This window comes from Bathycoccus prasinos (assembly GCF_002220235.1).
Source record: "Bathycoccus prasinos genomic : Chromosome_3".
NCBI classification, from domain to species: domain Eukaryota; kingdom Viridiplantae; phylum Chlorophyta; class Mamiellophyceae; order Mamiellales; family Bathycoccaceae; genus Bathycoccus; species Bathycoccus prasinos.
The window spans coordinates 822,983-848,431 of NC_024006.1; the positions used below are offsets into that span (position 1 = coordinate 822,983).

Here is a 25,449-nt window from a genome sequence, read left to right on the forward strand (position 1 = left end):
ATTCAATATCCAACGAACAGTATTCTTAATGATTCCTAACGTAATATTTCTGCATCTATATGTTATTATTCTCTTGAAGCGGCTCTCTCGCATCTGCTCCACGACCAAAAAAAGTCGCAGCTTTCCGAAAGACGTAATTCAAAGGCGTCGCGAAACCGACGCTATTTTCCTTCAATAATGTCCTCTCAGGCGTTTCGGGCGTATAGTCTGGATCGTCATTTTCAGTCGATTCTATTTCCTCTTCACCGTCGCTATCTTCGGCGGAAGAAATATACTGTTGAGATGCAGGAGATTTTTCCGTGCCCACAAATTTGCGACGCTGAGGAGTAGTGTCTTCCAATGCTGGGACATCTTTATACAACTCCTCGTTAATCATCACTTCTTCTTCTTCTCCTCCTCCTCTTCTAGAATCTTTTTCTGTTTTACCATTAACATGTGTGTCCAGAGAGCTATGCGTTTCATTTGCAGAAACATCCTCGATTTTCAGAGATTTTTTCTCCGCCTTGACAGCAGCGTTGAAAACAAGCTGGAGCAGCTGCCGAGCTTCACCGAGAGCTCTAACGCCAGCCCAACGCCGTGCTACACCGCCAGTTTTGTCTTCTATTTCATCCGCTCGCGTGACTTTTTCGTTGATTTCAGCGATTAATTCGTTCGATACAGTCGTGTCTCCCTTCGCTCGAAGTGCGTAGAGTTCGTCAAGTTTCTCACGCATTGCTAGTCGGGTAGCAGCGGTTTTAATTTCCGCATCGACCCATTTGCGACGAGTGCTCAATGACGCAGATTTGATTAAATCATTTGCAGGAGCATTTGTGTTGTTCTTCCGTATCGGAGATCGGACGTTAGCTAAACTGGAGGCCGTGTGTGATTGTATTCTTCCTTTCATCTGAAGGTCGTTTAATCTTTTCTTCACAGCCTGCGCTTCTTCCGTTCGTCTTTTCAACACCAACGACTGCTTTTCGGACTGGTTCTTGAACTTTTGAGCTTCGCGCTGCATTTTCAATCCTTCTTTCTTTGCCTGCATCAGCGCTTTTTCGGTTTCTCGCTGTTTTGCTATGCGCTCCTTTGTCTTTTCTTCCATCTTTCGAACCAACTCGACGCGAGACCGTTTCAGCTGCAAAATATCGTTTTTCAGCTGCTTTTGCATCATATCAGATTGCTCTTTCGCCCGAAGCGTCTCTTTATGCGACTTCAACTGCTTTTGTAATCCTTGAAGCTTCATCTCCAATTCTTTTAACTTCCCACCTTGCTCTTTCTCGACTCTTTTCTGCAACACTTGACCACCGGTAGATTTCGCTTTCAGAACCGCTTGATGAACGCGCTCTCGCTCCTCCACAAGCAACTTTCTTTCATTTTCAACTTCTTCTACTAACTCTTCGTAACGTTTTCGCAACTCGTCCGCGCTGCTGTTTGTTCCAGCTTTCTTTGCGAGTTCTAACATCCGCTTCTCTTTCATCCGCAAAGTCTTTTCAACAGAGTCAAGCTCGTTTTGATTTTGCTCTTCCTCGTCGTAGTCGTTGTCGATGTCCTCCTCCTCTTCCTCCTCTCCCTCCTCGTCGACGCGCTCTGAGATGCATTGTGTTTTGTATTCTTCATCCTCGCTTTCTAAATTGCGTTTTACCTGTCGTCTCAAAATCTTCACTTCCGCTCGCAGTGCTTGAATGGTCGCGTTGTACCCACGGAAAATTCCAGTATCGTCGTCCTCGGCTTCTTTGCTTATACAACCTGCTGTCGTTGGATCGATACCTCCAGCTTTCTCCAAAGCCACTCTCAGGGCATCTCTTTCAGTAATTGCCAGTAACTCTTTCTCCGATGCTTCTTGCTGAGCTTCTTCGGCAAAGGCGAGTTCTGCTTTTAACCTTCGAACTTCTCTTTCCGACGCGGCGAGTTTCCCAGAAAGTTCATCAGAAACTACAACTACTTCGTCCTCTTTTACTTCGCCATCGCCACCTTTTGCTTTATTCAAAGCTTGCGTTAACGCGATAACTTGCGACCGCATCGCTGCAAGTTGTGCTTTACACCGGGAAAGTTCAGCTGTCGACGCTTCTTCTTTATTCTCACGCACCATATTTTTAATATTGCGAGCACGGTTCGCGTATTTCAAAGTATTGAGTGTTTCTTCAGCATTTGAATCTGCTGGAGACGCGCAAGCAATAAAGACAGTTTGCGAATTCCCTCCCAATGAGTCTTGCAACACGCGTGTTAACTTCGAGTCTCGGTATGGGACGTGTCCATTCGCGGCTCGACGCGTGTCATCGCCCAAAGCCGAAATCACGTTTCCGAGCGCTAATAGTCCTTTATTAATATCGATACCCTCTTGTAACCTCTTTCCTTCTGCTTTCGTTCGCTTTTGCCTTTCAGACCCAGCAAGATCGACCAAGTGCAACTTTGCCAACGTGACTTCGCTCGACGACTCCGGTGATGTGCTCCTTCGTTCGAGATAGATTGTGAAAATTGCGTGACTTCGGCTCGACGTCTTGTTCATGTTCGTCGAACCAGTCGCTCGCGTTTTCGCTCCTGACGAAAGCAACTCGGCCATTTCGCTTTCATCTTTCACCTCAATTTCGCTCGCTCCATTTAAGCATATCCCTCCGTTGGCATTCTCACGTAACGTGATGACAGTTTGTACCAGTTTCTTTGAGGCCGTCGACGAAGAGGAGAGTAAATCCCGAATCTCTTCCTTATGAATCTCTACGAAGCCAACGCGAATGGAAATCGTATCTGTACTTCCACTCTCTGTAATTTTATCCTTCTCCTCGAACAAGGCTCTAACGACTCTGGGCACGACCCCAAACGTAGCCCCCGCGCTCGTTCCCATCGTATACGTCTTCCCGCTTCCGGTTTGCCCATACGCCAATACCGTACCATTCAAACCGTTAAGTAAACCAGAAACAAGCGGTTCAACGCAGTTATCGTATAATTTCTTTTCAGACTTCTTATCTTCTCCGCTATACACGTGGTCGTACGTGAACGTGTGGTCGGATGTTGCGCAGGATATGCTTTGCTTCTCTTCGTCCGCGAATATCGCAATGTCGTTACCGTCCACGAGTTCTTCCTCAAGCATTGGTCGGACCATCACCGCAACTTTTACTGACATGACTTTTTCTTCTTCTTCATTATGTTCTCCTTGTTTTTCCTCCTCTGCTGGTTCTCGCATCTTCGCGTGGTTCGTGGCAGCAGTCATTTTGCCTTCTTCTTCTGTGGTACCAGAATCTTCCTTCTCATCATCGGGCGATGTTGATGATGATGATGATGATGTCAAAAGGACATCTTCTCTTCCCCCCCGCATTTATTTTTTGGAGGAGAATGTTTTGTGAGGAAATTTAAGGAGAACAAAAAAGGGGGTGCTTTGCATATTATTCCTTCTCGTACACGAAAACTTTGTGATGATGATGATGATACACAGTTGTACAAAACAAAAATCTAAAACGGATGATTTCTCTTTCTATCTACAGATGATGATGATGATGATGTGAACACATCATCACTCCTCTTTTTCCTCGGCCGTTTTCTCCACCACGTTCGGATCAGCTAAGTCAAAATTCTTCCTCGCTTCTTTCAAATACTCGTTCATTTCCATCAACTCCTCGACTCTTCTCAATTTTTTCTCGTCGTTTCTAATCACGTACAACAAGTCTTCGTTGGAAAAGCGACCGCCTCTTCTTTCCGCGCACTCCATGGCTTGATGCGCGACGTTGGTGATGAAGTCTACCATTAAATCTTCAACTAAAGCGACGGTTTCGTTGTTCGGGTCGCGAACGTCGCCGAAACCGTACATCATATATCTCAAGTCTCTCGCAAACATCCCTCGTTTCCTCTTCGCTCCCATCCCTCCTCTGGCGTCGTATTCTTGCTCGTCTCCGTCCTTCTCCGCTTGCTTTTCTGCTTTTTCTTTCGCCTTCATCTTCGCCGTCATCTTTTTACCTCCTCCTCCTCCTCCTCCTCCTCCTCCTCCTTTCTCCAACTCTTGTTCATCCACCTCCTCTTCGCCTTTCCGTAATATCGGTCTAGGCACCACCGTTATCAAATCTCTCCTCGCCTTAGGCTGTTTCGGTTTTGGAGGCGGCGCGTTCGGGTCTCTCGGTTTCCTAGGGCCGTACGGGCCTCGTTTCTTCTGAGGTTCGTTCCCATCACCCCCAGCCACGCCTTTCAAACTCTCCGTCGCTGCTTTCAACATTCTTCTTCTTAAAATTAATTCTTCTTCTTCCTCTTCTTCTTTTTCCTCTCTATATAACCACCAACCGATGCTTCCTCTTCTAAAAACGAATCTTAACTTACTCGTTGTATTTCACCCCAAAGCGCAAAGTCGCGAGGTGAGGGCGGTTTTTCTTTGTGTTTGTAAAGTTTTTAATAATGTAAAAAAAGTGTGGGGGATCGGTTTTTTTACAGAAGAGTTCTATTTTTCTCTGCCGCCACATCCAAACATCTTCCTCATTTTCTCTGCTGGGTAAACTCTATAAACGCATCATCTCTTTTTTTCTCGAGAAAGATGACTATGGAAACAGACAATGCGGAGGAGAATAAAGATGAGGCGATGGTGAGAATCCCAGACCATCTCCTTCTTTCTTCTTCTCAAACTTCTAATAAAATAATGAAAGAGAACGATGTCGTTTTACTTCACATGAACAACAGCCGGTGGCAATTTGTGAACTTGAAACCGAAGAAAACGTGCGCGGTCGGGAAACATAAGAACGTGAAATTAGACCCGCTCTTGAATTCTATTCCCTTTGGTTCTTTGTTTGAAGTCGATCAGAAAGGGGTATTAGAACACGTCGGCGTGGAGATGTTGGAAGAGGATGAAATACACGCACAAATTCCAGTCGAAGACGAGAGGTCGAATAAAGCCTACGACGACTTGAACGGGAAGGCGCAAAAGTTGAGCGATAAAGAGATACAAAGAATGCAACAGTCTGGAGTTTCCGGACAGGCCATCGTGGATGAGCTCGTTGCAAATTCAGCGACGTTTAGCCAAAAAACCGCGTTCGCGCAGGAAAAGTACAAGATGAAAAAAATGAAGAAACACTTGACGAAAATCATCGCGCGGTGGCCGTCGCCGAGGTACGTCTGCGAGGCGTATTTTTACAAGTCACCACAAATTACGAATAGCTTAAGATTTGATATACTAGGATTGATGATGAATTTAGGGAACGTTATGGCAAATTCGCAGCCGCTGATCGTGGAGGATTGCGGAGGGGTCATAGTTGGAGCGGCGGCGACAAGAATGGGAGGGAAAGGCGTCGCGTGCGCCGGGTACGTAGGGGAGCATCCGAGTTCGATGGAAACAATTAAACAGATGAATTTAACAGACGAAGAAAGAAGCGTGATTATGACTATAAGTTTGAGAGAGTTGGCGAAAGAAAAGAAAAGATGGGAGGAGGAACTCGAGAATGGTTTGGAATTGAAAGAAAGAGAGGAAGATGGGAAAGATGGAAAAGATGCCACTGCGAACAACAAAAACAATAATAACAATAATAATAATAATAATAACAACAACAATGGTAACGATAGCATTCCGAGCAAGAAAAAGCATTCAAAAGCTACAAAAGCAGACGTGGAGTATTTTGTCAGACAGGAAAAGTTCACCTCTTTGATACTCGCGCACCCGCAGTTGGATCCGAAAACAACCCTACCACAATTATTGGAGTTTTGCGCAAACTCAACGCCTTTCATCGTGTGGAGCATGACCCTCCAGCCTTTAGCCGATGCCATGCATGTTTTGCGAAAAAGAGGTCTTGCTGTTTCAATGACTATCTCTGAGCCATTTCTGAGGGATCATCAAGTGTTGCCAGGGAGAACGCATCCGGTTATGACGACCGAGGCAAACAGCGGCGGGTACATCTTAAGCGGCACGCACGTGCGAAAGAATAAGAACAACAATAGCAGAATAAGCGATGTCAAAGCGACTGGAGAAGAAAAAGTAGAAGTAAATATAGAAAAAAAGAGAAACGGCGACGATGGAGATGATGATGATGATAGCGAGAACAGAGAGAGTAAAAAGCCTCGACGCGAATGAAGTTTTTTGTATTTAGTTTTTTAGGTGATTAAATATTGTCAATAAAAAAAATTGTTCTTCCCCCATAAAAGAAGCACGCAAAAGAAGGAGATTCACACTTGCTTAAAGTGAGTATGGTTTTCCTTCGCGACAACGTTTCGCTTCAGAAGCTTAAACAGCAACATAAAAGCGCGGACGATGATCTCGTTGACGACGAACACTCCGCGTTAGAGTTCGCAATTACTGTCGGGAAAAACGAAGGATTAGACGTCCAATTCGTCGAGAAGAAAAAGAATAAGAATAATAACAACAACGATGGCGAAATGGAATGGTGGGTGACCAAATGCATCTGCCGCGTAGAAAATACGGGCGAAACTATCGAGTTAAAAATGGAGGAGTCTGCGACGATCGCCATGTTGAAGATGAAACTCAGAACGGAGATGAATAAAAAGGCAAAGAAGATTTACTCCTCCTCCTCCTCTTTAACAACCTCTACGACTTTTACGAAGAGAAACGATTTCACCGGTGCTAGTACCGCTTCGACGATGAAGGGGATGAATGCAAGGAATGGTGAGAGAAACGTAAGCGGAGAGCAGCAGCAGAATGCGAACGAACCGAGAAGAATAGTCTTGGGTGGAGGGGTGCCTTCCGTTTCGTTAGCTGGCCAGAATACAAACATGACGAGAACGAACGTGGATAGCATGAAGGAGGACGACTTTAGAGGATTTGATGACGACGATGATGGTGGTGAGTATGAAGATTTAAGAAGAGATATGAGCAGAAACAACCAACAACAGCAGCTAGAGAAGAATACAACGAGTAATAAGAAGAATGAAAATGTTTTCTTGCGAGATTTGAGCGAGTTCGCTAACGAGCTGGTGGAAGTTGTCGCTCCAAAGCCAAAGGACCAGCCGATTCATCACGATAAAATGGGAGAAAATAAGAGCAATAGTACGAGCAAGAGCAACAAGAACAATATAAATGAACTAGAAACGATGGGAAGTTGGGAAAAAGTTGACGAATGGCAGGCGTGGGGAGAAATCGGACAAGTTCAAGTAAAGCACAGAACAACAACAACAACAACAACAACGCCAACAGCGGCAATTCAAACCCCGAACGTCACAATAAACGTAAAGAAGGTAGGAAGAGGAAAGATAGAACCGATGAAGCTGAACGCGACAAAAGTCTCTCAATCGAGGAAAAAGATGAACTGGTCGTCTTTGTCGTCGCTCTCTTTCGTATCTAACATCCAGGACTCTTTTACAAATATGGCGGCAATGTCGACAAAATACAGCACGATGGTCGCAGAGCTCGCTCCTGGCTTCGCATCACACTCGCTTTCTGCTCACATTATGATTTTTGTCACCGTTGCTGCAATACTCGTGAAGTTGATGGGTTTTACTTTTTGGTTACTGTGCGTTGTCCTCGTCTGTTACGCTCGAGTGCGATCAGAAGAGAATTTGAGAGCTCTCGCGGAGAAAAAAGCGCTGGATCTACAATCGAAATTAGCAAAAGTTCAGGATGATTTGGAGCAGTTACAATTTGCAACAGCAACCGTCGCTGCCAATACGGCCTCTCGAGGCGGTAGTCTTTCGAGCGGATCCGCAAGCGTGCTCAACAATGGGCAAGCTGTAGCGGACGTTTTATGGATGAACTCGACGATAGCAGCGTGTTGGGATGGTTTCCTTCGAAATTGGCTCTCTTCGCTGGCTGGAAACTTACTTTCGGACAAGCTCTCCACCGCAAAACCATCAGTTCTCGAATCTATTCATTTAGCTTCGTTTGAAATGAATCACAAGCCGCCGAGCTGCCGAAACGTGAAAGTCCTTCGCTCGAGGAAAGTTTTTGAAGGCGTTATGTTGGAGTTAGGCGTGGAGCTCTCAGATATTGCATTCAATATGACTATTCATTCAAAGCTCGCGCAATTGAAGATTCCGTTGAAACTCGCAGTTGAACTCGATGCGACCAATCTATTATTACGCACGAGCGTTCTGCTCATCGATAAACCACCGTACGCGGGTTTGCTGAAAACATCATTCGCGGATTTACCAGAGACGAAACTCAAGATCATCCCTGAAGGCGTAAGCGGAAGAATGGGTAATATCGCTGAACTTCCAGGGGTTGATGTATGGATTAAGAACTCGATACAGGATGCGCTAGTTGAGAATCTTCTCGAGCCAAATTCATACACGTGGAACATCGAAGAGTTTTTCCAAATGTATTATAAATAAAATAGCATTAGTTTAGAACCGCGCGTAAATACTGTAAACTAAATGTACAACATGCTAAACATAGCTAAAGAAATTATTGCTACTGCTCTGAGACTAGATGTGCAGACTAAAAACATTCCTCTATTCGCCTATCTCCGCGTGAACCACCAAAACACGAATATGAAGAAGGTGATGAAGAACATTCCTCCGTAAACGATGATTGCATCCATCCGTTGCCGTCTATCGATAACTTTCAACACAGATTGAGAAACGCCTAAAGTATCTAACACGCTCAACACTTTTCTTCGCGCGGATTTTAATCTATCCTTTTGTTCGTGCAAACTTCCTAAAATGTTCGCCCCCGAGTCTAACAAGTCGTCCACCATCTGACCGCTTCGGCGCATAGACATTCCCGCGGAAGCTTCGGCATCGTAACTCGAACCCATATTCAACGTCACGTCGCCACCTCCGTTATTCATGTTCCCTCCACCGCTTATTCTTCGCATCAACTCCTCTCTCTCTTGTTCCTCTTGCATTCTCCTCGATTCTCGCGAACCGAACCGGTCCAACGCTACTCGAAACTGGTCGCACTCCTCGGAAATTTGACTCACTTTCCTTTTCCACGTGTCTCTTTTCGATGGATTCTCCTTCACGATTAACACTCGAAACTGCGATTCCATCTGTTGGGAGATTCGAGTCATCTCTTGCAGCTTGTTCCTCTGCTCTCGAGCTTCTTGTAAAGTCGCGTTTCCTCCGTGCCCTTTGCCTTCCAAACGTTCCAAACGAATTAATCCTTCCTGTAATTCGAACGATATTCGTCGAGCGACGGAGTATAAATCCGAGAGCGAAGAAGAAGAGGAGGAAGAAGAAACCGGTGGTTGCGTTGGTTGGGAGAGTGGCGGTGATTGTGGTGGTGGTCTGTCTCCTCCCACGCCTACTCCCATTGCCGGATGATGATGATGATGGTGCGAGTGCATAATTTTTGAAGGCAACCAATCAAGAGACCCCTCCCCGGACTGGACGAAAAGAGAAAATGGCTGAAACCTAAATAGCTCGTAATTTTCTTCTCCCCTCCTTTTCTCCAAAAGAAAAGTCCTCCTCCTCTCTACTCCTCTTCCTCTCTTTTGTTGTTTGATACACGAAAAGAAGAAGAAAAGCTTCGTTACAGCAGCACGCACGACACAGATCTCCCCAGTAGTGACTTCGAGTCCTATAGAGCATTCATAGCGCGCAGAGCATCATCCCAAGAAGAAGAAGAAGAAGAAGAAGAAGAAAATGGTGTTTCGCATCCCGCAAGAACAGAGACAAGATTTGATCGATAGAATGACCGATAACTTGAGCGCGATTGGGTTTCACTGCTTCGGCGATAGCATCGCAAACGCTCGAGAAGTGTGCGAAAACATCGAGAAGAAAGCTTTCGGCGTGGCTGATGTTGCATCGACGACGACGGTGGAAGTTCATCACAAAGAAGGTGTTTCTGGGGATCGACCGATGAAGGAGTCCATGTCCTTATACATCTCCAAAGCAGCGGAGTTGATGAAGGAGGAGTGCTTGAGACGAGCTGACAGCGCCGATAGTAAAGGCGGTGGGGCGTCAACCTCAGAAGTAGTGTCGTCAAAAGCGGTGCAAGATAAAGACCATTTTGATGTCGCTCTAGATTCTACGGACAGGGAGTTTTACACCGGTCCGAGAGCGGAAGAAGTGCTCGCGCCGTTGTTGCAACCAAACGCCTCGTTCAAGTTTGTGCGATTATCGACGAAGAGTTGGGGGATTGATGCCGCTAAAGTTGCCAAGAAAGCGTTTGAAAACTTGAAGGGTACTTTGGAAGTCGTTGATTTAGCGGATACGATTGCAGGAAGACCAGAGGTGGAAGCTTTGAAGGCGATGGAAATCATGTGCGAAGGTCTCTCTGTGTGTAAGCTGAAGGAGGTAGACTTATCGGACAATGCCTTTGGTGAAAAAGGCGTTCGAGCATGTGCTAAACTGTTGCAATCGCAATCAACTTTAGAAGGTATTTCTTTTTTAAACAATGGCATCTCTGAACAAGCTGCGAGAGCGATTTCGGAATTGTTAGCCTCGCCGGCGACGCTGAAAAAGTACCACTTGGATAAGAACATGACGGGAGACGAAGGAACCGTCCACGTCGCCGCTGTTTTAGAAAAAGCGACGGGAATAGAAGATTTCAAGATGGCAGGTTCGAGATTTACGAGCGATGGCGCGCTGATGCTTGCAAAGGCTCTGTTACATGGAAGCTCGTTGAAAAAATTGAACCTGACCGATAACAACGTCAATGAAGAAGGTGGCGAGGCATTTCTTGAAGTTTTTAAGAAGCACTCCAAGCTGGAATATTTGAATCTCGAAGCGACAGCGCTTGGCGAGGAAATTACTGGAAAGGTTACCCAAGTTGTCGCCGAACATTGTCCCGACCTCGAAACGTTGATATTATCTGCGAACGACATCCTTAGAGAAGGGGTAGATTCTGTCGCTGAAGGCATCGCAAAGATGAAGAAACTAAAAGTCTTGAAAATCACGGATAACGAGTTAGGAGATGCCGGTGTGGCAAAAATATGCGTCGCACTACAAACCTCCGCTGCTAAACTCGAAGAGCTGGACGTCTCGTGCAACGAAATTTCTAAGTCTGGTGCCGAAGCGGTTTCAAAATTAGCTGCGACTAGTCTGAAATCAACCATCAAGAAAGTTAACTTGGATCAAAACTGGATTCAAGAAGACGCTATTGAAAGCATTCAGAAAATATTTGCTGACGCGGGATTAGATTCTGTGCTGCAGGCGCTCGAAGATAACGACCCGGACGGAGAACCAGATGAAGATGAGGCAGATGAAGTTGCGAATTTGATAGCGAAGTTAATGGTTTGAAAATTTAGGAAAAACTACGATATATATCTCTGATCGTTATCAAGTTTACTAATATTGTCGTTGTAATTGTTGTTGTTGTTATTTCTTCCCAGTCTCAAAAGATTGTTGTTGCGTACTAGACAAACCGGCGCGTTGAAGTTCAACGCTTCCATCGATTGGTATGTATACGACCTCTTCCAATACCTTCGTATTCTCTGAAAATATGATAATGAACTTCTTTCTCTACTATCGCCAAGTTCACGAACAATGACAAAGTCTGCTTCGAATTGATTGACTGCGTCTGATATTTGCTCGCGCCTCTCTTTATTTATCGTCGCCATATGTTCACGTCTAGTGGCGAGGTGTAAAATCAAAGACGTCAGTGGTACAGTCTCTTTCGGTCTTTCGATGAGAAAGCCTCGGAGTTTATCTTCACAAACAGAAATATCCGACAGTTTTCGATTAAACTCTGTCATAGAACGAAAGAATGTGATGAGTTTAACACGGTCTGTTGGACGCAGAATATATTTGAGCGCGTACTCCACGATTGAGACGTCTTCGAAAACGCTTTCTTTCGATGAAATATCGATCACTATTATTACGGTTCGTACATTTTCAGCGAAGTCCGATAATCCAAGATAAGCGCTTGAAACCGAATCGGACGCGAGCATGGTCAAGTTCGAGTAATCTATCATATCCACCACAATCGTGCTGATTGGACAGAATCGTGCCATATAGTTTGATAACGTTTGTTTTTTAGCGCTAAAAATACTGGTTTCACTCGGACTGCCATCGAGTGTTCCGTTCATTCGACCGAGAACAAGAAAGGTGGATGAATAATCGATTTCATCGACCAGCTCTGTCGCGAGGTAGTGGAGAATCGCCTCGCCAATATCTCTCGATGTTTCAAGGACGCATACTTCAAACTTCCGCTCTGATCCATCCAACATTGCCGGGGTTACGAGGTCTGCAAGTTCTAACTTTTGATGATGGAGATCTAGGATGATAGGCGATCTATATTCGAAAAGCGAAATGTTAATAGACGGTTTCATGACGTGTAAGAAAATGATTCTATCATTTTCTTGAATAAAGTTGACGTTACTCCAACGGACGGCCGCTTCGGTATATACATTTCCACGCAAACCAATGAGAAAGATGATGGTACGCGTGGTCATTTTTTGTATCGAGTGACGAGTATCGCGTATTTTTTTCAAGACGAAGAGGGTGGTGGATCCGAGACAAAGAAAAATTCTTGGAAGCTACTGCTATTAGAATTTGTTGTGTTTGTATTGACAATGATGAATGAACTCTCACATCAATCCAAAATTTTTCTTCGATCTCGCCTCCAATCGCGCTCGAGCAGCCTCGCGAGCATCCAACGCTTTTTGCTCCTCTGTACTCACACCCGTGGCTTTCTTCTTTTTCTTCACTTCCGCTCCGGTATCTTTCGCATCCTTGGAACGCGCATTAAAAGTTGCACCTCCAGCAGCTTCGTACGCCCTCTTTCGCCCGGCGTTTGTTTTTGCTTTTGCCGCTTCGTACGCAGGATGATTTGATCCGTAACCTAAATTGAAATTGCTCGTAGTTATGTTGATGTGCATTTTGTTTTGTTTCCTCTTTAGTTCGAACGCTTCCTCGACCGAAGTCGGTTTTAACTTTTTTGCGGCTTGCGACATTACTCCCACAGGAGCGACTTTCTGCGATAATCCTGCCGCTGCAATTGCAGCCGCTCCTGCTTTTTGCGCCTCGCTGTATGCATTGTTATTGTTGCTATTGTTATTGTTATTATCGTTGCTATTTATTGGTTTTGTATGACCCGATGCGGCGGTCGGAGAAACGCCAACCGGTTGAGTAGTCGCTAGATGGTGTTCAGGAGGTGTTGGCGCAGAAGGTGCGTTTTCTGGACAGTTTTTCGACCATTTCTTGGTTATGTTATCGAAAAACATTCTACTCTTTGGATCAAAGTACGTTGAACTCATCCCGTGCCAGTAATACTTCGTGCGCTCATCCCAAACCCAGTCTCCGTATTTTTGTTTTAATCTGAACTCCATCTCCTCTTTTGCTCTCAATTCAACTGTAATTTCTTCCTCTAAAGCTTTCCTTTGATATTCTCCTTGCACTCGCGCTCGCTCGTGATTGCCCATCGGTCGGCTCGCATTTGCGCCTCCAATATCCTTTTCCGCAAAGGCATGCATCGCCTGATTCTCTATGTCTTGAATCTGTCTCTTCAAACTGTCGTCGTCCGACTTTTTCTTCGCCGTCTTGTTCGCGATGTCCTTCATCTTCCTGTCCATCGCGTCTTTATGCTTTTGTGAACGCTCGTGCGTTCGTTTCTGAGAGGCTTGGACAAAACATTTACACAGCGCGCACCAGTTTGCTGCGGATTGAGCGGAGATGCTGTATCTCTGGTTAGGAGCACCCATTCTTGATTGCTTCCGCGTGAATGAAGAGAATATGGTAGTGAAAAAGTGAATATAATTGAACAAGAGCAAATAAAGGTCGCATAACGCATAATGAATAATGACACATCTTCATTACACATCATCATCGTGATTGCAAATCATCGAAATTCTTTCTAATCTTCCGCGTTCTCGACACTAAGAGCTAAAAACATTTCCTGGACGTCCTCGCAGATTGTTCCCACGTCCTTCGCATCTATGAGCATACACATCCGCATCGGCTTTGAGTCTTCAAACTCCTGCGGCTTGTCCTCGCCGCCGGCTTCCCACATAAAACTCCACTGCGACTCTTCATAAAATATCTCATCTTCCAGATTTGGAAACACTAATTCGGTAACTTCTTCTTCTTTTTCTCCCTTCTTTCGTTTCTTATTGTTATTTTTCTTGCCACCACCGGCCACGGACGGCGGCGGTGTGAACGTATCCAAGAAGCAACGCGATACTAATACATACTGATCGAAATCAAACTCTTTTTTCTTTTCATCCTTCACTGCCCATTTGATTTCATCGAACAAGTGTTTTATCAACGGTCCACCGATATCTTGCGGCACGTTGACTAATCTCTCTGAAAGAATCAAACCAGTTTTCTTGGCGTTCAGAGCGTCTCGAACCAACTTCGCTTCCTCTTTCGGGGCCTTTTTCACAATGTGCGCTTTGATTTCCTGCAAACACTTGAACTCTTTCGCCTTATCCAAACTGATCACCGTCATTACGCCCAAAGGATCTTCCTCTTCTTCCGCGCTCACTCGAGAGGCAATCACCGAACCGACGTCGTCTTGTTTCAATATCATATCGACCAACTCGGAAACGTTGTATTGACTCCCGTCGCAATAGGCAGTGAGATAGGATTTCAAGTTTAAGAAGTGTTCCTCTTTCGGAGTGACGAATTCAATTTCAACGTCTATAAACGTATCGTCGTCGTCTTCGCCGTCGACGTCGGATTCATCCTCGTCTTCTTCATCGTCTTCTTCCTCTTCGTTCGATTCCGAATCTTCACCACTGTTGGCGGCTTTTGTCGATTTCGGCGCCGTTTTACTCTTTGTCTTCTTCTTCTTCTTCTCCTCCGCGGCAGAAGCGGCGGCAGAAGCTGGCGAAATCTTCTTCTTTTTGCTTTGTGGAGGCATCGTCAAAGCTCTCTCTCTCTCTCTCTCTCTCTCTCTCTCTGTGTGTGTGTGTGTGTGTGTGTTGAAGCAAACAAAGTTCCTGCTTCTCTTTAAATAAAATAAGGAGAGAGAAGAGAGAAATTTTTATGCTGTTTTCCTGAAGAAGAGGTGAAAAGAGGAGAGTCAACGACTCCACACAAACCAAGAGAAAAGAAGAGGGAGAAACTCATCATCATTTCATCATCTTCGAGAGAAAAAGTGCTCAAAAAAGAAAAGCGCGCACCATAGAGAATAGATGATGCACAACGGGGCACGCACACAGAGAGATAGATAAACGTGATGCTCTTCGGGGGGAACCACCGACGGGGGACCACGACGAGAACACCGCAAACTCGGACGACCGTTGTTCATAATACTAAAGGAGATTTTCTCGTATCTGAAACGACCGGTGGTCTCCCAACGGCAAAAATGCATCACCATCATCACCGTTCGGACGAGGAAGCGACGACGAGGAGAAGAAGTTCACCAAGAACGACGACGACGACGACGACGAACGCGGAACGATTGTGGGAATTACAGAGAGAACTCGCGAAAGAGTTAATATTCTCGGAGAACGATACCGCTTCGAAAGAAAAGAGGGGAGCGCCCAGAGAACGAAGAAAAGGGAGGACCAGAAAAGAGGAGGAGGAGGAGAAAAATTCGAAAATAATAAGAAACGACGAAGTACGCGAAGACGAGAGCGCTTCTACTTCTTCTTCTTCTTCCTCGTCTTCGCCGGCAAATTTTCATCACGAAGAACGCATTTTCGATCGTGAGAACAACAACAACGACGACGTCGAAGACGAACACGAAGTAGAAGAAGAAGGAGATGTGTTCGAGCGAGGCAGCGCGGTGAGACAGACGAAGGAGAACGACCATCAACACCAACGGCGACGGCGACGCTCAGTAATCGTCGACCGGTACGAAGACAAAGAACAAGAAGGAACGACGTTACGATGGAGCGATGAAGAAGAAAGCACTGAATTGCGAAGAATATCCTCTACGTTTAGAAACGGAAGCGATGATGACGATGAATGTTGCAGCACGAGCAGTCGCGACGAGGAAGAGAATCACGACACGAAGCCGCCGCAAGTGAACGCAGAGTTGGAGATGAAACTAAGACGGTACGAATTGAAGCACGTCGATTTAGAGTTGAAGCTTTCCGCGAGCGAAGAAAAAGTAAGCGAAGCGGCTCTCGTATTAGAAGAAGCCGAGAAAACGCGAGATATGTATAGAAAACAGTGCAATCGCGCGTGGGAGGAAGTGAAAGAGTTGGAACGCGTAATCGAGGAAGAAAGGAAAAGTGCGGCAGAAAAACTCTCCAATGAATTGCTCAAACAAAAACAAAATAAAGCTACGAAACGTGCCGAACGATTCAGGCTGAAAGGAAACAAATCGTACGCCGCGGGTGATCTTAGCAGTGCGGAAGGATATTACGCCGAAGCTATTTTACTGTTAGAATCGAGTGGAATGGGGCTGATTGATAAAAACCATCTGACATTGCGAACAAACAGAGCGGCGGCGTTGATGGCACTTGGAAGAGACAACGATGCTTTACAAGAGTGTTTGAACGTGTTAAATGTGGACGAAGAGAACATCAAAGCGCTTTCGCAAGCGGCAACGTGTGCGTTATCCCTTTCGAATTTGAATAGCGCTAGAAAATACATAGCGAGGATCGTCTTGTCTTCGACAGCCTCAGTAGACGATTTACAAAGCGCGCACCAACAACAAGAAATGCTGCTCCGCGCGTGCATAGAACGCGATAAGTCTTTTGGAAACGATGCTTATAAACGTGCTGACTACGCCGAAGCTTTACGTCTTTATACCGTTGCTTTGAAAGACGCGAATGATGTCACGGATGTTACCGACGAGATCCAAAAAATCAAAGTTGGTTTACATTCAAATCGTGCGGCTACTCATATGATGCTCGGGCACCCATTAAAAGCCGCGGAAGATTGTTGTGTGGCTTTGAAGTTTCATCCTGGAAACGTAAAAATTCAGTTACGATATGCCCGATGCCTATTGTTGCTTGGAGATTTCAAAGCTGCTTTCCAAGAAGCAAGCGATGTCTTAACCCGAGAGAATATCGATACCGTCATCAAAAACGAAGCAAACGAAATACACGAAGATATTCAAACTTCTGAAAAAGTAGTTCGAGAAGTTGGCCAAGTTTTAAAGCGGTTCGAGGAGGAGAGAGATGTCGCGGATGAAAACGAAGCCAAAAGAGTAAGCGAAGAAGCGTTGGAGAAATTGAACAAAGTCATGCAAATAGTGACAAAAATACCAATGCTCATCACTCTGAAAGCCGAAGCGATGAGATTTATGGGTAAATACGACGAAGCCCGTTCACTTTTAGAAAGTAACGAACCTTCCGATGATCCGAGACGACGTGCTTTGGAAGCGCGAATATGCTTCGATCTCGGATATTTGAGCGCCTGTATCGAGGCAGCTTTACCGGTGACTAAGAGTGCTTCCTCGTCGTCGCCGTCGTCGTTAGACGCGTGTGTTCCCGACAGGGGGAAACTAATTCTCCTCGTCGAGCAAGCTGTGAACGCACAGGCCTCTCGAGAGAGAGGCAGAGTTTTATTCAAAGAAGAGCAGTACGAAGAAGCTATGGGTGTTTACAGAGAAGCGTTAGAGTCGTGCGCGGCGGATTCGCCCGTGCTCCAGGCGATATTCTTGTCCAACATATGCGCGTGCGAACAAGCTCTGGAAAGGTATGTCGACGCTTTATCTTCCGCTTCTATCGCTATTTCGTTAGCTCCGACGTTCGCGAAGGCTCGTTCTCGTTTGGCAACTCTGTATGGCGAATTGGACATGCACAAAGAAGCTATCGAGGCGTACGACAGCCTTCTCGAGCTTCCGTTGGATAACGAGGAGAGGAATGTCGCCAATTGGAATAAAAGGGAGGTTGAAAAGAAGAAAGCAGCCCAACCGAATTGGTATAAACTTCTCGGATTGAAAGATTTCGGCTCTGCAACGACAACAAGCGACGTGAAGAAGGCGTATAAAAAGCTTGCGTTGGTACACCACCCGGACAAAAATTCGGCTCCTATTAGCACCAAGCTGTTTAAACTCGTCTCGGAAGCTTCGAGGGTGTTGTGCGACGATACCGAGCGCGAAAAATGGTGGAGAGAACAGCGCAAGAAAACGTCAACGGCGAGTCATTCGAGCAGGCGAACGCCGGGCTCTGCTTCTTCTAAATCTTCTTCCTCAAACGCTAGTTCCTCTCGATGGCACTCATACGAAATTTAGAGAAAATATGCCAAAAACTTTTAATTCATTCATTAAAACCAGAATACCGCAGCAGCGATACCTGTAAAGCAAACGAATCCTTGTTCGGTACTCCTTCTAGTGTCAGAAACTTTTCTTCGTTGTTGTTGTTGTTGTTGTTGTCGTTGTTCGAATGTATCCATTCCTTTATCTTTCTGATGAGACTCTTATTCCTACTCTCACTGTTCTCGCCACTTTTGTCCAGAGCACTTGTGAGAGCGCTCGAGAGCTCTTCCGCAGTAAACAAATCGCAAACGACGACTCCATTTTTTTTCTCTTTTTTTCTATTTCTATCGTTTTCGTCTATTTTTGGCTTTAATACTACTCTACTTTCGCGGCTATCGTTCCTGATGCTATCGAACGCGTCTATTTTCGCCCTAATTCTATCGAACACCGATGATGTACTTGTCTCCCCTATGCTTCGGTTTTCCGAAATCTGCCTAGCGTCGGTTGCGTCATCTTCCCATGCTGTTTCAACCATATCAGTCGCTTTCTCCACCGCGTTTACGACTGCCGATAAGGCGTGTCGTTTCAGCCCTTTTCGGACGACTTCTATGAGATCCTCGGGGACTTTGATGTTCTTCTTGGCAAATGCGTGCCGAAACGCATTTGATTTTATTGCAGTTTCAAGAGCCACTGTTGAAGAGGAAACGTAGCAGGCCTTTCCTTTCTTGTCAAAACTTTTCTCGTAAACATCTGGGACGACCCACCACGTCGTCGTCTCTGATTTTGTGCACGTATCGTTTTCCTTTTCTTCTCTCGCGAGAACGAATCTCACGAGCAAGTCGCGCGGATAGAGCGCTTTCATAGCAACACACCGTCGAGGTGGAATTCGAAGAAAGAAGTTGTGCTCCGCATTCTCATGGTTTCTGTTCATTAAGTCCTCCTTTCCGTTGACGTGCGAAAAAAGTAAACGTGCAACGCTCTCGTTCGTTGTTGAGGAAAAGGAAGAAGACGATGCAAGTGCATTACCGCGCGTTCTGTTCTTGTTTACATAGCGGCATACTCTCGGAAACATGGATTTTTGTAAAGACAGTTGAAAGCAGAGAGGGGCCTAGAGGAAGAAAATAATTTTATGTTTTTCATACACCATGAAAAGATGGTAAATCATTCCCTATATTTTACACGTACGTTCAAGTTCTTTATTGGAGCATAAGTAAGTCGAATTAGATAGTATTCCAAATTAATTAAAAAATTAAGATGTAAATTTCGCATTCCGAATTAAAAAATCCTTTTAAAATCCTTTTTCTTTTCTTCCAAGTTCCCCACTTGTAATATTTTATCCAAAAATTAAAATTAAAATCACATTTAGAATATATTCAATAGCGAAATACGTGAAGTTTTGGGGATATCAGGATCAAAACTGTCTAATAAAAGCGAAATGTATTTTTTAATTTTTAAATAAATTAATTTTAATTTTAAAAGCAGTAATGAGGCAGAATTGCGTAATAATTATAATTGCAATGAGTGCAAATAATATAAAGTTTTGGAAAACCAACTTGTTTCGGGATTGGTTTGAAAGAACGGAAAGGTTTTGTCTTTTTGAAAAAATAAGCTCCTTCCTTTTGCTCCACCCTCCCAATGGCCTCTTTTCCCGCCCAAAATAAAATAATTTCCGCACATCGAAAGTTTCAGAAAACAAAAAGAGAGAGGAAGATGATAAGTCAATCATCCTGAAGGAAAGGCAAACGAACGTGCCCACATGTGGTTTATCGCAGCAGCTCCGATTCATTCGCGAATGACGTTTTCGTGTCGTTCTTTTCCCGTCGCGGAAGGACGTTCCAAGAAGATATTTCTTCGCAGATCGAAAAACGACGACGGTTCGACGATCAAAAGGAGTGTTGTCACCCCACGCTGTAACAACAGCAACAATAAACGATCGGTAAAACGCTCCTCCTCTTCAAAAGGAGGAAGCTTTGAGAACAGCATCGTGTTCTCGTTGGCGTGTTTAGAGGAATTGACGAAAGTGGAGATGAAACGAGACACGCCAAAGTTGATCGATTTATGGATGGAAAAGTACACGGAGGCGTTAGAGTGGAAGTTGGCAAACGAAGGGTCGTTAACCATCAAGAAAACCGACGACAAAGTACCGTTGGCTCGATGGATCACTTACCAACGAAAACTGGCTCGTGAAGATAAGCTCACACCGGAAAAGTATGAAGCTTTGAACGCGTTGGGAATGTTCGACGTGAAGAGGAGGTCGAAAGGAGAAGAAAACAACGACCGCTCGAACGACGGTACAAAGAAGAAGAAGAAACAGAACCAACGGCCGAAACAATCGTGGGAGCAAACTTTCGAAGAACTCATCTTGTTCAAAGAGATCAACGGAGACGGGACGAAAAACCAACTTCCGATCAAATTGAAACGTTGGTTAAACGCGCAGAAAAACACGAAAAGTATGGAAAAGAGGCAATTATTAATCGACAACGGTTTCGAGGAGTATGTAAATCCAAAGAAAAACGCCCGAAGACGCGCCTCTTGGGACACGCGTTTCACCGAACTGAGACAGTTTCAAAGAGAACACGATCACTGTAACGTTCCAGCGACGTACCGATTAAATCGTCCGCTGGGATATTGGGTCGCCACGCAACGTAAAACCCATCGAAACGGAACGTTGAAGCCCGAGAGAGAGCAGGCTTTGACCAACCTCGGTTTCGAGTTTGAGCCTTTGAAGACGTGGTATCGAAACGGACCGAGAAACGTGGACGAGTTAGCTGGAAAAGTATCCGTCTCGTGGATGGGAAGAGCTGCGCCAGCGTACGAGGAGAAACAAAAACTAGTCTTTGAATCGTTACGAGAGAACTTTAGAGAGTTCGATATGCGATTTAACCATCGATTAGGGAGACTCGGGTCGATTAAGCCTGACATCGTCATCGAAGTCAACAATTGGGCGATGATTATCGAAGTGGACGAGTTTCAACACAAAAAGTACGAGCGAGACGGTGAAGATGATCGTTTAGAGCAGTTGAGAGATTACTTTAATATACCGTTGAAAGTAGTTCGATTTAATCCTGATCCGTGTTCGATGAAGGACGAGAGAGACTTTGAGGAACGCTTGGAGGTGTTAAAAGAACACGTCCGAAACTCGATCGAAGTCGCGCCTATTCGAGACGTTGAGATTGATTACGTCTGTTTCTAATCGATAATAGATGTTGTAATAATGTAGATGTAGTAGGGAGCTGTAATTTTATTGATATTAATATATTATGTGTATGGTAAAAAGGTATATAGTAGTTCTTCGCCCCATCGCTTCTTCTCTCTTCTCAGAGACAGAACAACTTTTCTTCTTCTTCTTCTTCTTATTGTATACGAAAGCTTCTTCCTTTAATTTAATACAAAGAACTTGCCGCCACGAACAGTGCGAGGATGCCAAACTCCGTGACAACAGCGGACGGACTGGAAAGACCACCTAACGGAACGATATCAACTCTCAAAATATTCTCGACGCCGCCGCCGACGAGGCACCCGATGGTGAGCATCGCCACGGTGATACCAACCGCTCTCGAAAGGACGACGTTTCTTTTGTTCATCAAGTAAATCGACGCACACACCGCGATGGCTGTTTGTAAACCGGGCGGATTATCAAATCCTGGTGGATTGGAAACGCCTTGGGCCAACACCCAAAGGAACAAAGCGCCAAACACGACGCCAGATTGCGTCAAAATATCTTTGGATCCAACTTCAAACACCGGCATGCCTGGAAGCGCGCTCGACGCGTCCTTCACGCCTTGCGGAATGTTTCTTTTAATCTCTTGAATCGGCGTCAAGACGTCCGCATATTTTACTTTCTCGTCCACGCCTTGTCCACTCGTTCGCTTCGTGAACGATCTCAAGAGTAAAACATCGTACGCGGCGTCCACCTGTTGTCTCTTCTCTTCGTCGTCCGGGAACTGCGCCAAAACGTCGTTCTTCGCTTTCACGATTTCCTCCGAAGTCGCCTCTGGTTTTAAACCGAGAAATAACAGCGCGCCTTCGTAATCGTACGGAGTGGAAGACTCCGCTGGAGATTTCTCCCCTCCTTCGCCCATTTCGCTTCGAATGGGAGTCACAATAAGTCGTTTTTTTCTTCTATTATTCTGTTTTTGTTGTTGTTGGTATCTTCCTCTCGAAAAGCTTCTGCAGGAAAAGTTGTTCGTCGTTTTAAACATTTTGTCTCTAGAGGACGTGGAGGTGGCATTCACACGCGTTGAGGAGTACGCTCTCGACGTAAACGACGACGATGGTTTTGATGATGAAGCGACGACGAAAGTCCTCATCGTTGAAGGAGTTCCAGTTGTAGTCGTAAACATTATTATTTTTACTGTTGTTAAAAAAAGAAATCGATCGTGACGTGATGATGATTTTGGATTCCTTCCTGAAAACGATGAATTCAAAAACAACAACAACAACAACAACGACAGGTTTAAGTCCGTAAAAGAATCTCAAATCGTACTCTTCCTCCTACTCCTACTGTTTTGCGCAGATGATGATGAAGATCGACAAAAGACTTTTTCGTCGTGTGGTTGTTTATGTGATGATATATAGAAGACGCACAACAACAAACAGAGTCGAAAAAGGTCTCTGATACTTTGAGAGGAGATATTTTTGAAGAGAGAGTCTCTGCGTGCTGACGAGAAAAAGAGAGCTCTCGAGAATATCTTTTCATGCGCCATGGAAAATAAACTTTTTTCTCACTTCAATACTCTTACGAATGCATGAATGATGATGAACAGTAGTAGGAAACAGAGAATACAAAGAGAATAAGAAAGAGAGAGAAAATGAGGCCCACGACGACGACCACCGCCCCTTTTCCTTCTTCCTCTGGCGGCGAAAACGTGATGAAGACGACGGCTTCGTCGTTGGGGGACGACGATGACAAACGAGAAGAAAATGTAGATTTGTTTCCAGTCGTCACCAAACAAGTGCGAGCAGCCTGTCGATATTCCTCGACTGCTGATGCTCGTGATGCGAATAATAGGAACGAGAATCAGCTTTTGATTTCCGCGTCAAACGTGGACGAACTCATCTCCTCGGACGAGAAGTTTTTAGTTCTCAAAAGAACTTTGAAACACTCAGACGAGAGAGTGTTGAAGCATTCGCACGACTTGATGTTTGAGACGTATTTACGAGATAAGAGAAACATCGAGACGAGAATGAAAACGTGCGGGATTATACGGAAACTGAGCGTACAATCGAAACTGTTTCGAGAACTCACCATGGAAAGACTGAACGAGTTCCTTCGGTTCGGGTTAGGCGTAGGGACGTGCGGCAGGAACGGAGCGAAACGAAGCGCCATGTTGAGCGAAACCAACTTACCGGGGAACGACAAGGCGAAGAAAGAGACGCTTCGCCAGATTGGATACGAAACGTTAGAAAAATGGGGTGTTAAATTCGGGGCGCAGTTCCCACAGATTGAAATTGCGAAGAGATTTGTGACGGAAAATCTCGGCGACGAGGCTCCCGAAGTGAAGGCGAAGAAGGCAAAGGAGGAAGAAGCGCGAAGAGAACGGGAGGTGCAAGAGCGCTTGTTACAAAAATGGGAAGAGGTGAAAAATGACGTACCGTCGCTCGTGGAGGATTCTCACGAGGTTGTCTTTGGTGCCAAGGCGTGCTTTGAAATCTTATTCGGTGCATCGACCGGGAAAGGAAACAATAAACTTGAAAACGACGAAGACGAAGAAACAGAGTGGGAAGACGTAGAAGACGAAGAGCACGCAAACCTCGATGGACATAAAAATGACGACGCTTCGACTCCAAAGAAGAAGAACGAGAATAATGATAAAAATTATGACCACAATAACGCCGACGATAATGATAACGGAATTTACTTGTGCGAAACAGAAGACAACGCGGCTGTCTTGGAAGACTTGAGAGGATTTTACGTTTCCGCTCGGCTACAACTATTGCCGAAGTTTTCGTCTCACTTGGCCTTTCTTGGTCGTTTCACCAATCACTCGTTACAGGACGAACGGGCAAGATGTATCAACAAACTTGGTGAGGTGAAAAAGAAGATTGTTGATATCATCGAGCGCTGCGACGCGTTGAATTTAATACCACTCGAAAAGAGAAAACAGTTGAAACAAGTTGCAAGCGGTAATGAGAATTGCAAAGAAGAAGAGGAAGAGGAGGAAGGAGAAGAAAATCCAATCGTCCAATCGGGATTGATGCCCAATTTACAAGGCGAAAACGCCTTGCGTCAATCTTCGAACATCAACGAACTTCTCGAGAGAGCGCACCGGCGAAGGAGACGAGCGTACCAGCCTCCTCCGAAGAGGCAGAACGTATCAGCTCTTGCCGTCGAAAGAGCGGCGAAAACGGTCGTCGCGCAAGAAGTTCGAGACCATAACGAAGAAATGCTCGCTATTGCCGGAACGAGAGCGGAAATGGGGATTTGTGAGGAAAATGCGGAACAAATCCTAGAGCAAGAAAGGTTAGCGACGCGACTTCAAGAGGAGGAAGTCCGCGAGTACAAAGAGACGAAAAAACGAAAGAAAGGATCGGTTAAGGATCGAATCACGCAAAAGCTTCGAATGTTGAAACGTTCTAACAGAGCGGGAGGACGATAGAAATGGAGGCAAAAGTATAGATAGATAGATAGATAGATAGATAGATAGATGTGTAGTGTTCGAAAGATTGTAAGATATAGAGGTGTTGTTCTATAAGTAAAGACAACGCTAAAAAAATGTGCGCTTATATCACGCTTTCTTCGTCTTTAACTTCCGTCGTCTCTGATGGAACATGTAAAAATACAGTTGCGCGAACATGAACGGATACACCACCAACACGAGATACAAGAACCACGAATAATCAAACGCAAAGTTTAAAACGTTTGGCATGTGCACGTAATACATCTCCACGCGTTTGACGAAACCGATGGAATCGTACATCAGTTTCATTTCCGAGGCTGCCCCTAAAGGATACAACGGAATGAAAAGCGTGTACCGTAAATAGAGCAGCCACTTTGGAGTGGCATTCAAAATCCCCAACGCATAGCACGGGTACCTCACGCACTCAGTTATAGCCCAACATAAAATCAACACTCCCGCGGCGGTTGTTTTTTGCAAGGGAATAACAGAATCGGTCACGCACATTAAAACGTGCGTCCTACCCATCCATTGCAAGACGCTCGGAAGTACCGGCGATCGAACAAAACCAAATACAGCGTGCAAAGTTTCCATCAGAGATAAAATCTGGAACGGTTTGACGAACATCGACGAGTGGTCGTACACCGTCGTCAATCTCTCCTGCCAATTGGTGGTGCGTCCAAAATTTGATGAGGCGGGCAACAAAACTGCTCTGAGTGCGCTCGCTAAAACTGCGGTCCATCCGAGCGATTGTATCAAGTTGTACAGTAACAGGTACCCGTGTATCAATCCCTTCTTTCTGCTAAAAGTGTTACTATTTCTATTATTATTAGTATTATTATTATTATTACTATTCGTCCCCATTGTTGGTTTTGCCTCTGTTCGCTTTTTTGGCGTGTTAAAAAATTTTGAGGAAAGATGAAAGAGGAAACATTTTTGCATTTTTAGGTCGGAGGAGGT

At 45.1% G+C, this 25,449-nt stretch overlaps 15 protein-coding genes across 15 annotated transcripts; 6 read left to right on the top strand and 9 right to left on the bottom strand.

Moving 5' to 3' along the window:
* Positions 1-55: 55 nt before the first annotated feature.
* Positions 56-3,181, bottom strand: Bathy03g04370 (predicted protein; the record flags this gene model as incomplete). Its single annotated transcript, XM_007513834.1, has 1 exon — positions 56-3,181. The coding sequence occupies one exon, from the start codon at positions 3,179-3,181 to the stop codon at positions 56-58; it is 3,126 nt and encodes a 1,041-aa protein (XP_007513896.1).
* Positions 3,182-3,481: 300 nt separating this feature from the next.
* Bathy03g04380 (predicted protein) lies at positions 3,482-3,913 on the bottom strand (the record flags this gene model as incomplete). Its single annotated transcript, XM_007513899.1, has 1 exon — positions 3,482-3,913. The coding sequence occupies one exon, from the start codon at positions 3,911-3,913 to the stop codon at positions 3,482-3,484; it is 432 nt and encodes a 143-aa protein (XP_007513961.1).
* Positions 3,914-4,486: 573 nt separating this feature from the next.
* On the top strand, positions 4,487-6,010 carry Bathy03g04390 (predicted protein; the record flags this gene model as incomplete). The annotated part of the gene is made up of 1 exon (XM_007514199.1): positions 4,487-6,010. The coding sequence occupies one exon, from the start codon at positions 4,487-4,489 to the stop codon at positions 6,008-6,010; it is 1,524 nt and encodes a 507-aa protein (XP_007514261.1).
* Positions 6,011-6,123: 113 nt separating this feature from the next.
* On the top strand, positions 6,124-8,220 carry Bathy03g04400 (C2 domain-containing protein-like (ISS); the record flags this gene model as incomplete). Its single annotated transcript, XM_007513936.1, has 1 exon — positions 6,124-8,220. The coding sequence occupies one exon, from the start codon at positions 6,124-6,126 to the stop codon at positions 8,218-8,220; it is 2,097 nt and encodes a 698-aa protein (XP_007513998.1).
* Positions 8,221-8,348: 128 nt separating this feature from the next.
* Bathy03g04410 (predicted protein) lies at positions 8,349-9,143 on the bottom strand (the record flags this gene model as incomplete). Its single annotated transcript, XM_007513972.1, has 1 exon — positions 8,349-9,143. One exon carries the CDS (start codon positions 9,141-9,143, stop codon positions 8,349-8,351), a length of 795 nt encoding a protein of 264 aa, XP_007514034.1.
* A 331-nt stretch (positions 9,144-9,474) lies between these two features.
* Positions 9,475-11,073, top strand: Bathy03g04420 (predicted protein; the record flags this gene model as incomplete). Its single annotated transcript, XM_007514171.1, has 1 exon — positions 9,475-11,073. The coding sequence occupies one exon, from the start codon at positions 9,475-9,477 to the stop codon at positions 11,071-11,073; it is 1,599 nt and encodes a 532-aa protein (XP_007514233.1).
* Positions 11,074-11,151: 78 nt separating this feature from the next.
* On the bottom strand, positions 11,152-12,227 carry Bathy03g04430 (unknown protein; the record flags this gene model as incomplete). The annotated part of the gene is made up of 2 exons (XM_007514017.1): positions 11,152-11,256; positions 11,319-12,227. 2 exons carry the CDS (start codon positions 12,225-12,227, stop codon positions 11,152-11,154), a joined length of 1,014 nt encoding a protein of 337 aa, XP_007514079.1.
* A 135-nt stretch (positions 12,228-12,362) lies between these two features.
* Bathy03g04440 (predicted protein) lies at positions 12,363-13,475 on the bottom strand (the record flags this gene model as incomplete). The annotated part of the gene is made up of 1 exon (XM_007514098.1): positions 12,363-13,475. The coding sequence occupies one exon, from the start codon at positions 13,473-13,475 to the stop codon at positions 12,363-12,365; it is 1,113 nt and encodes a 370-aa protein (XP_007514160.1).
* A 152-nt stretch (positions 13,476-13,627) lies between these two features.
* Positions 13,628-14,635, bottom strand: Bathy03g04450 (predicted protein; the record flags this gene model as incomplete). Its single annotated transcript, XM_007514087.1, has 1 exon — positions 13,628-14,635. One exon carries the CDS (start codon positions 14,633-14,635, stop codon positions 13,628-13,630), a length of 1,008 nt encoding a protein of 335 aa, XP_007514149.1.
* A 447-nt stretch (positions 14,636-15,082) lies between these two features.
* On the top strand, positions 15,083-17,856 carry Bathy03g04460 (predicted protein; the record flags this gene model as incomplete). Its single annotated transcript, XM_007514054.1, has 2 exons — positions 15,083-17,754; positions 17,790-17,856. The coding sequence occupies 2 exons, from the start codon at positions 15,083-15,085 to the stop codon at positions 17,854-17,856; spliced, it is 2,739 nt and encodes a 912-aa protein (XP_007514116.1).
* Positions 17,857-17,933: 77 nt separating this feature from the next.
* Bathy03g04470 (unknown protein) lies at positions 17,934-18,944 on the bottom strand (the record flags this gene model as incomplete). The annotated part of the gene is made up of 1 exon (XM_007514369.1): positions 17,934-18,944. One exon carries the CDS (start codon positions 18,942-18,944, stop codon positions 17,934-17,936), a length of 1,011 nt encoding a protein of 336 aa, XP_007514431.1.
* A 720-nt stretch (positions 18,945-19,664) lies between these two features.
* On the top strand, positions 19,665-21,065 carry Bathy03g04480 (predicted protein; the record flags this gene model as incomplete). Its single annotated transcript, XM_007514262.1, has 1 exon — positions 19,665-21,065. The coding sequence occupies one exon, from the start codon at positions 19,665-19,667 to the stop codon at positions 21,063-21,065; it is 1,401 nt and encodes a 466-aa protein (XP_007514324.1).
* A 190-nt stretch (positions 21,066-21,255) lies between these two features.
* Bathy03g04490 (predicted protein) lies at positions 21,256-22,182 on the bottom strand (the record flags this gene model as incomplete). The annotated part of the gene is made up of 1 exon (XM_007514083.1): positions 21,256-22,182. One exon carries the CDS (start codon positions 22,180-22,182, stop codon positions 21,256-21,258), a length of 927 nt encoding a protein of 308 aa, XP_007514145.1.
* Positions 22,183-22,683: 501 nt separating this feature from the next.
* Positions 22,684-24,471, top strand: Bathy03g04500 (predicted protein; the record flags this gene model as incomplete). The annotated part of the gene is made up of 1 exon (XM_007514302.1): positions 22,684-24,471. The coding sequence occupies one exon, from the start codon at positions 22,684-22,686 to the stop codon at positions 24,469-24,471; it is 1,788 nt and encodes a 595-aa protein (XP_007514364.1).
* A 129-nt stretch (positions 24,472-24,600) lies between these two features.
* Bathy03g04510 (predicted protein) lies at positions 24,601-25,353 on the bottom strand (the record flags this gene model as incomplete). Its single annotated transcript, XM_007514065.1, has 1 exon — positions 24,601-25,353. The coding sequence occupies one exon, from the start codon at positions 25,351-25,353 to the stop codon at positions 24,601-24,603; it is 753 nt and encodes a 250-aa protein (XP_007514127.1).
* Between the last annotated feature and the right edge of the window lie 96 nt (positions 25,354-25,449).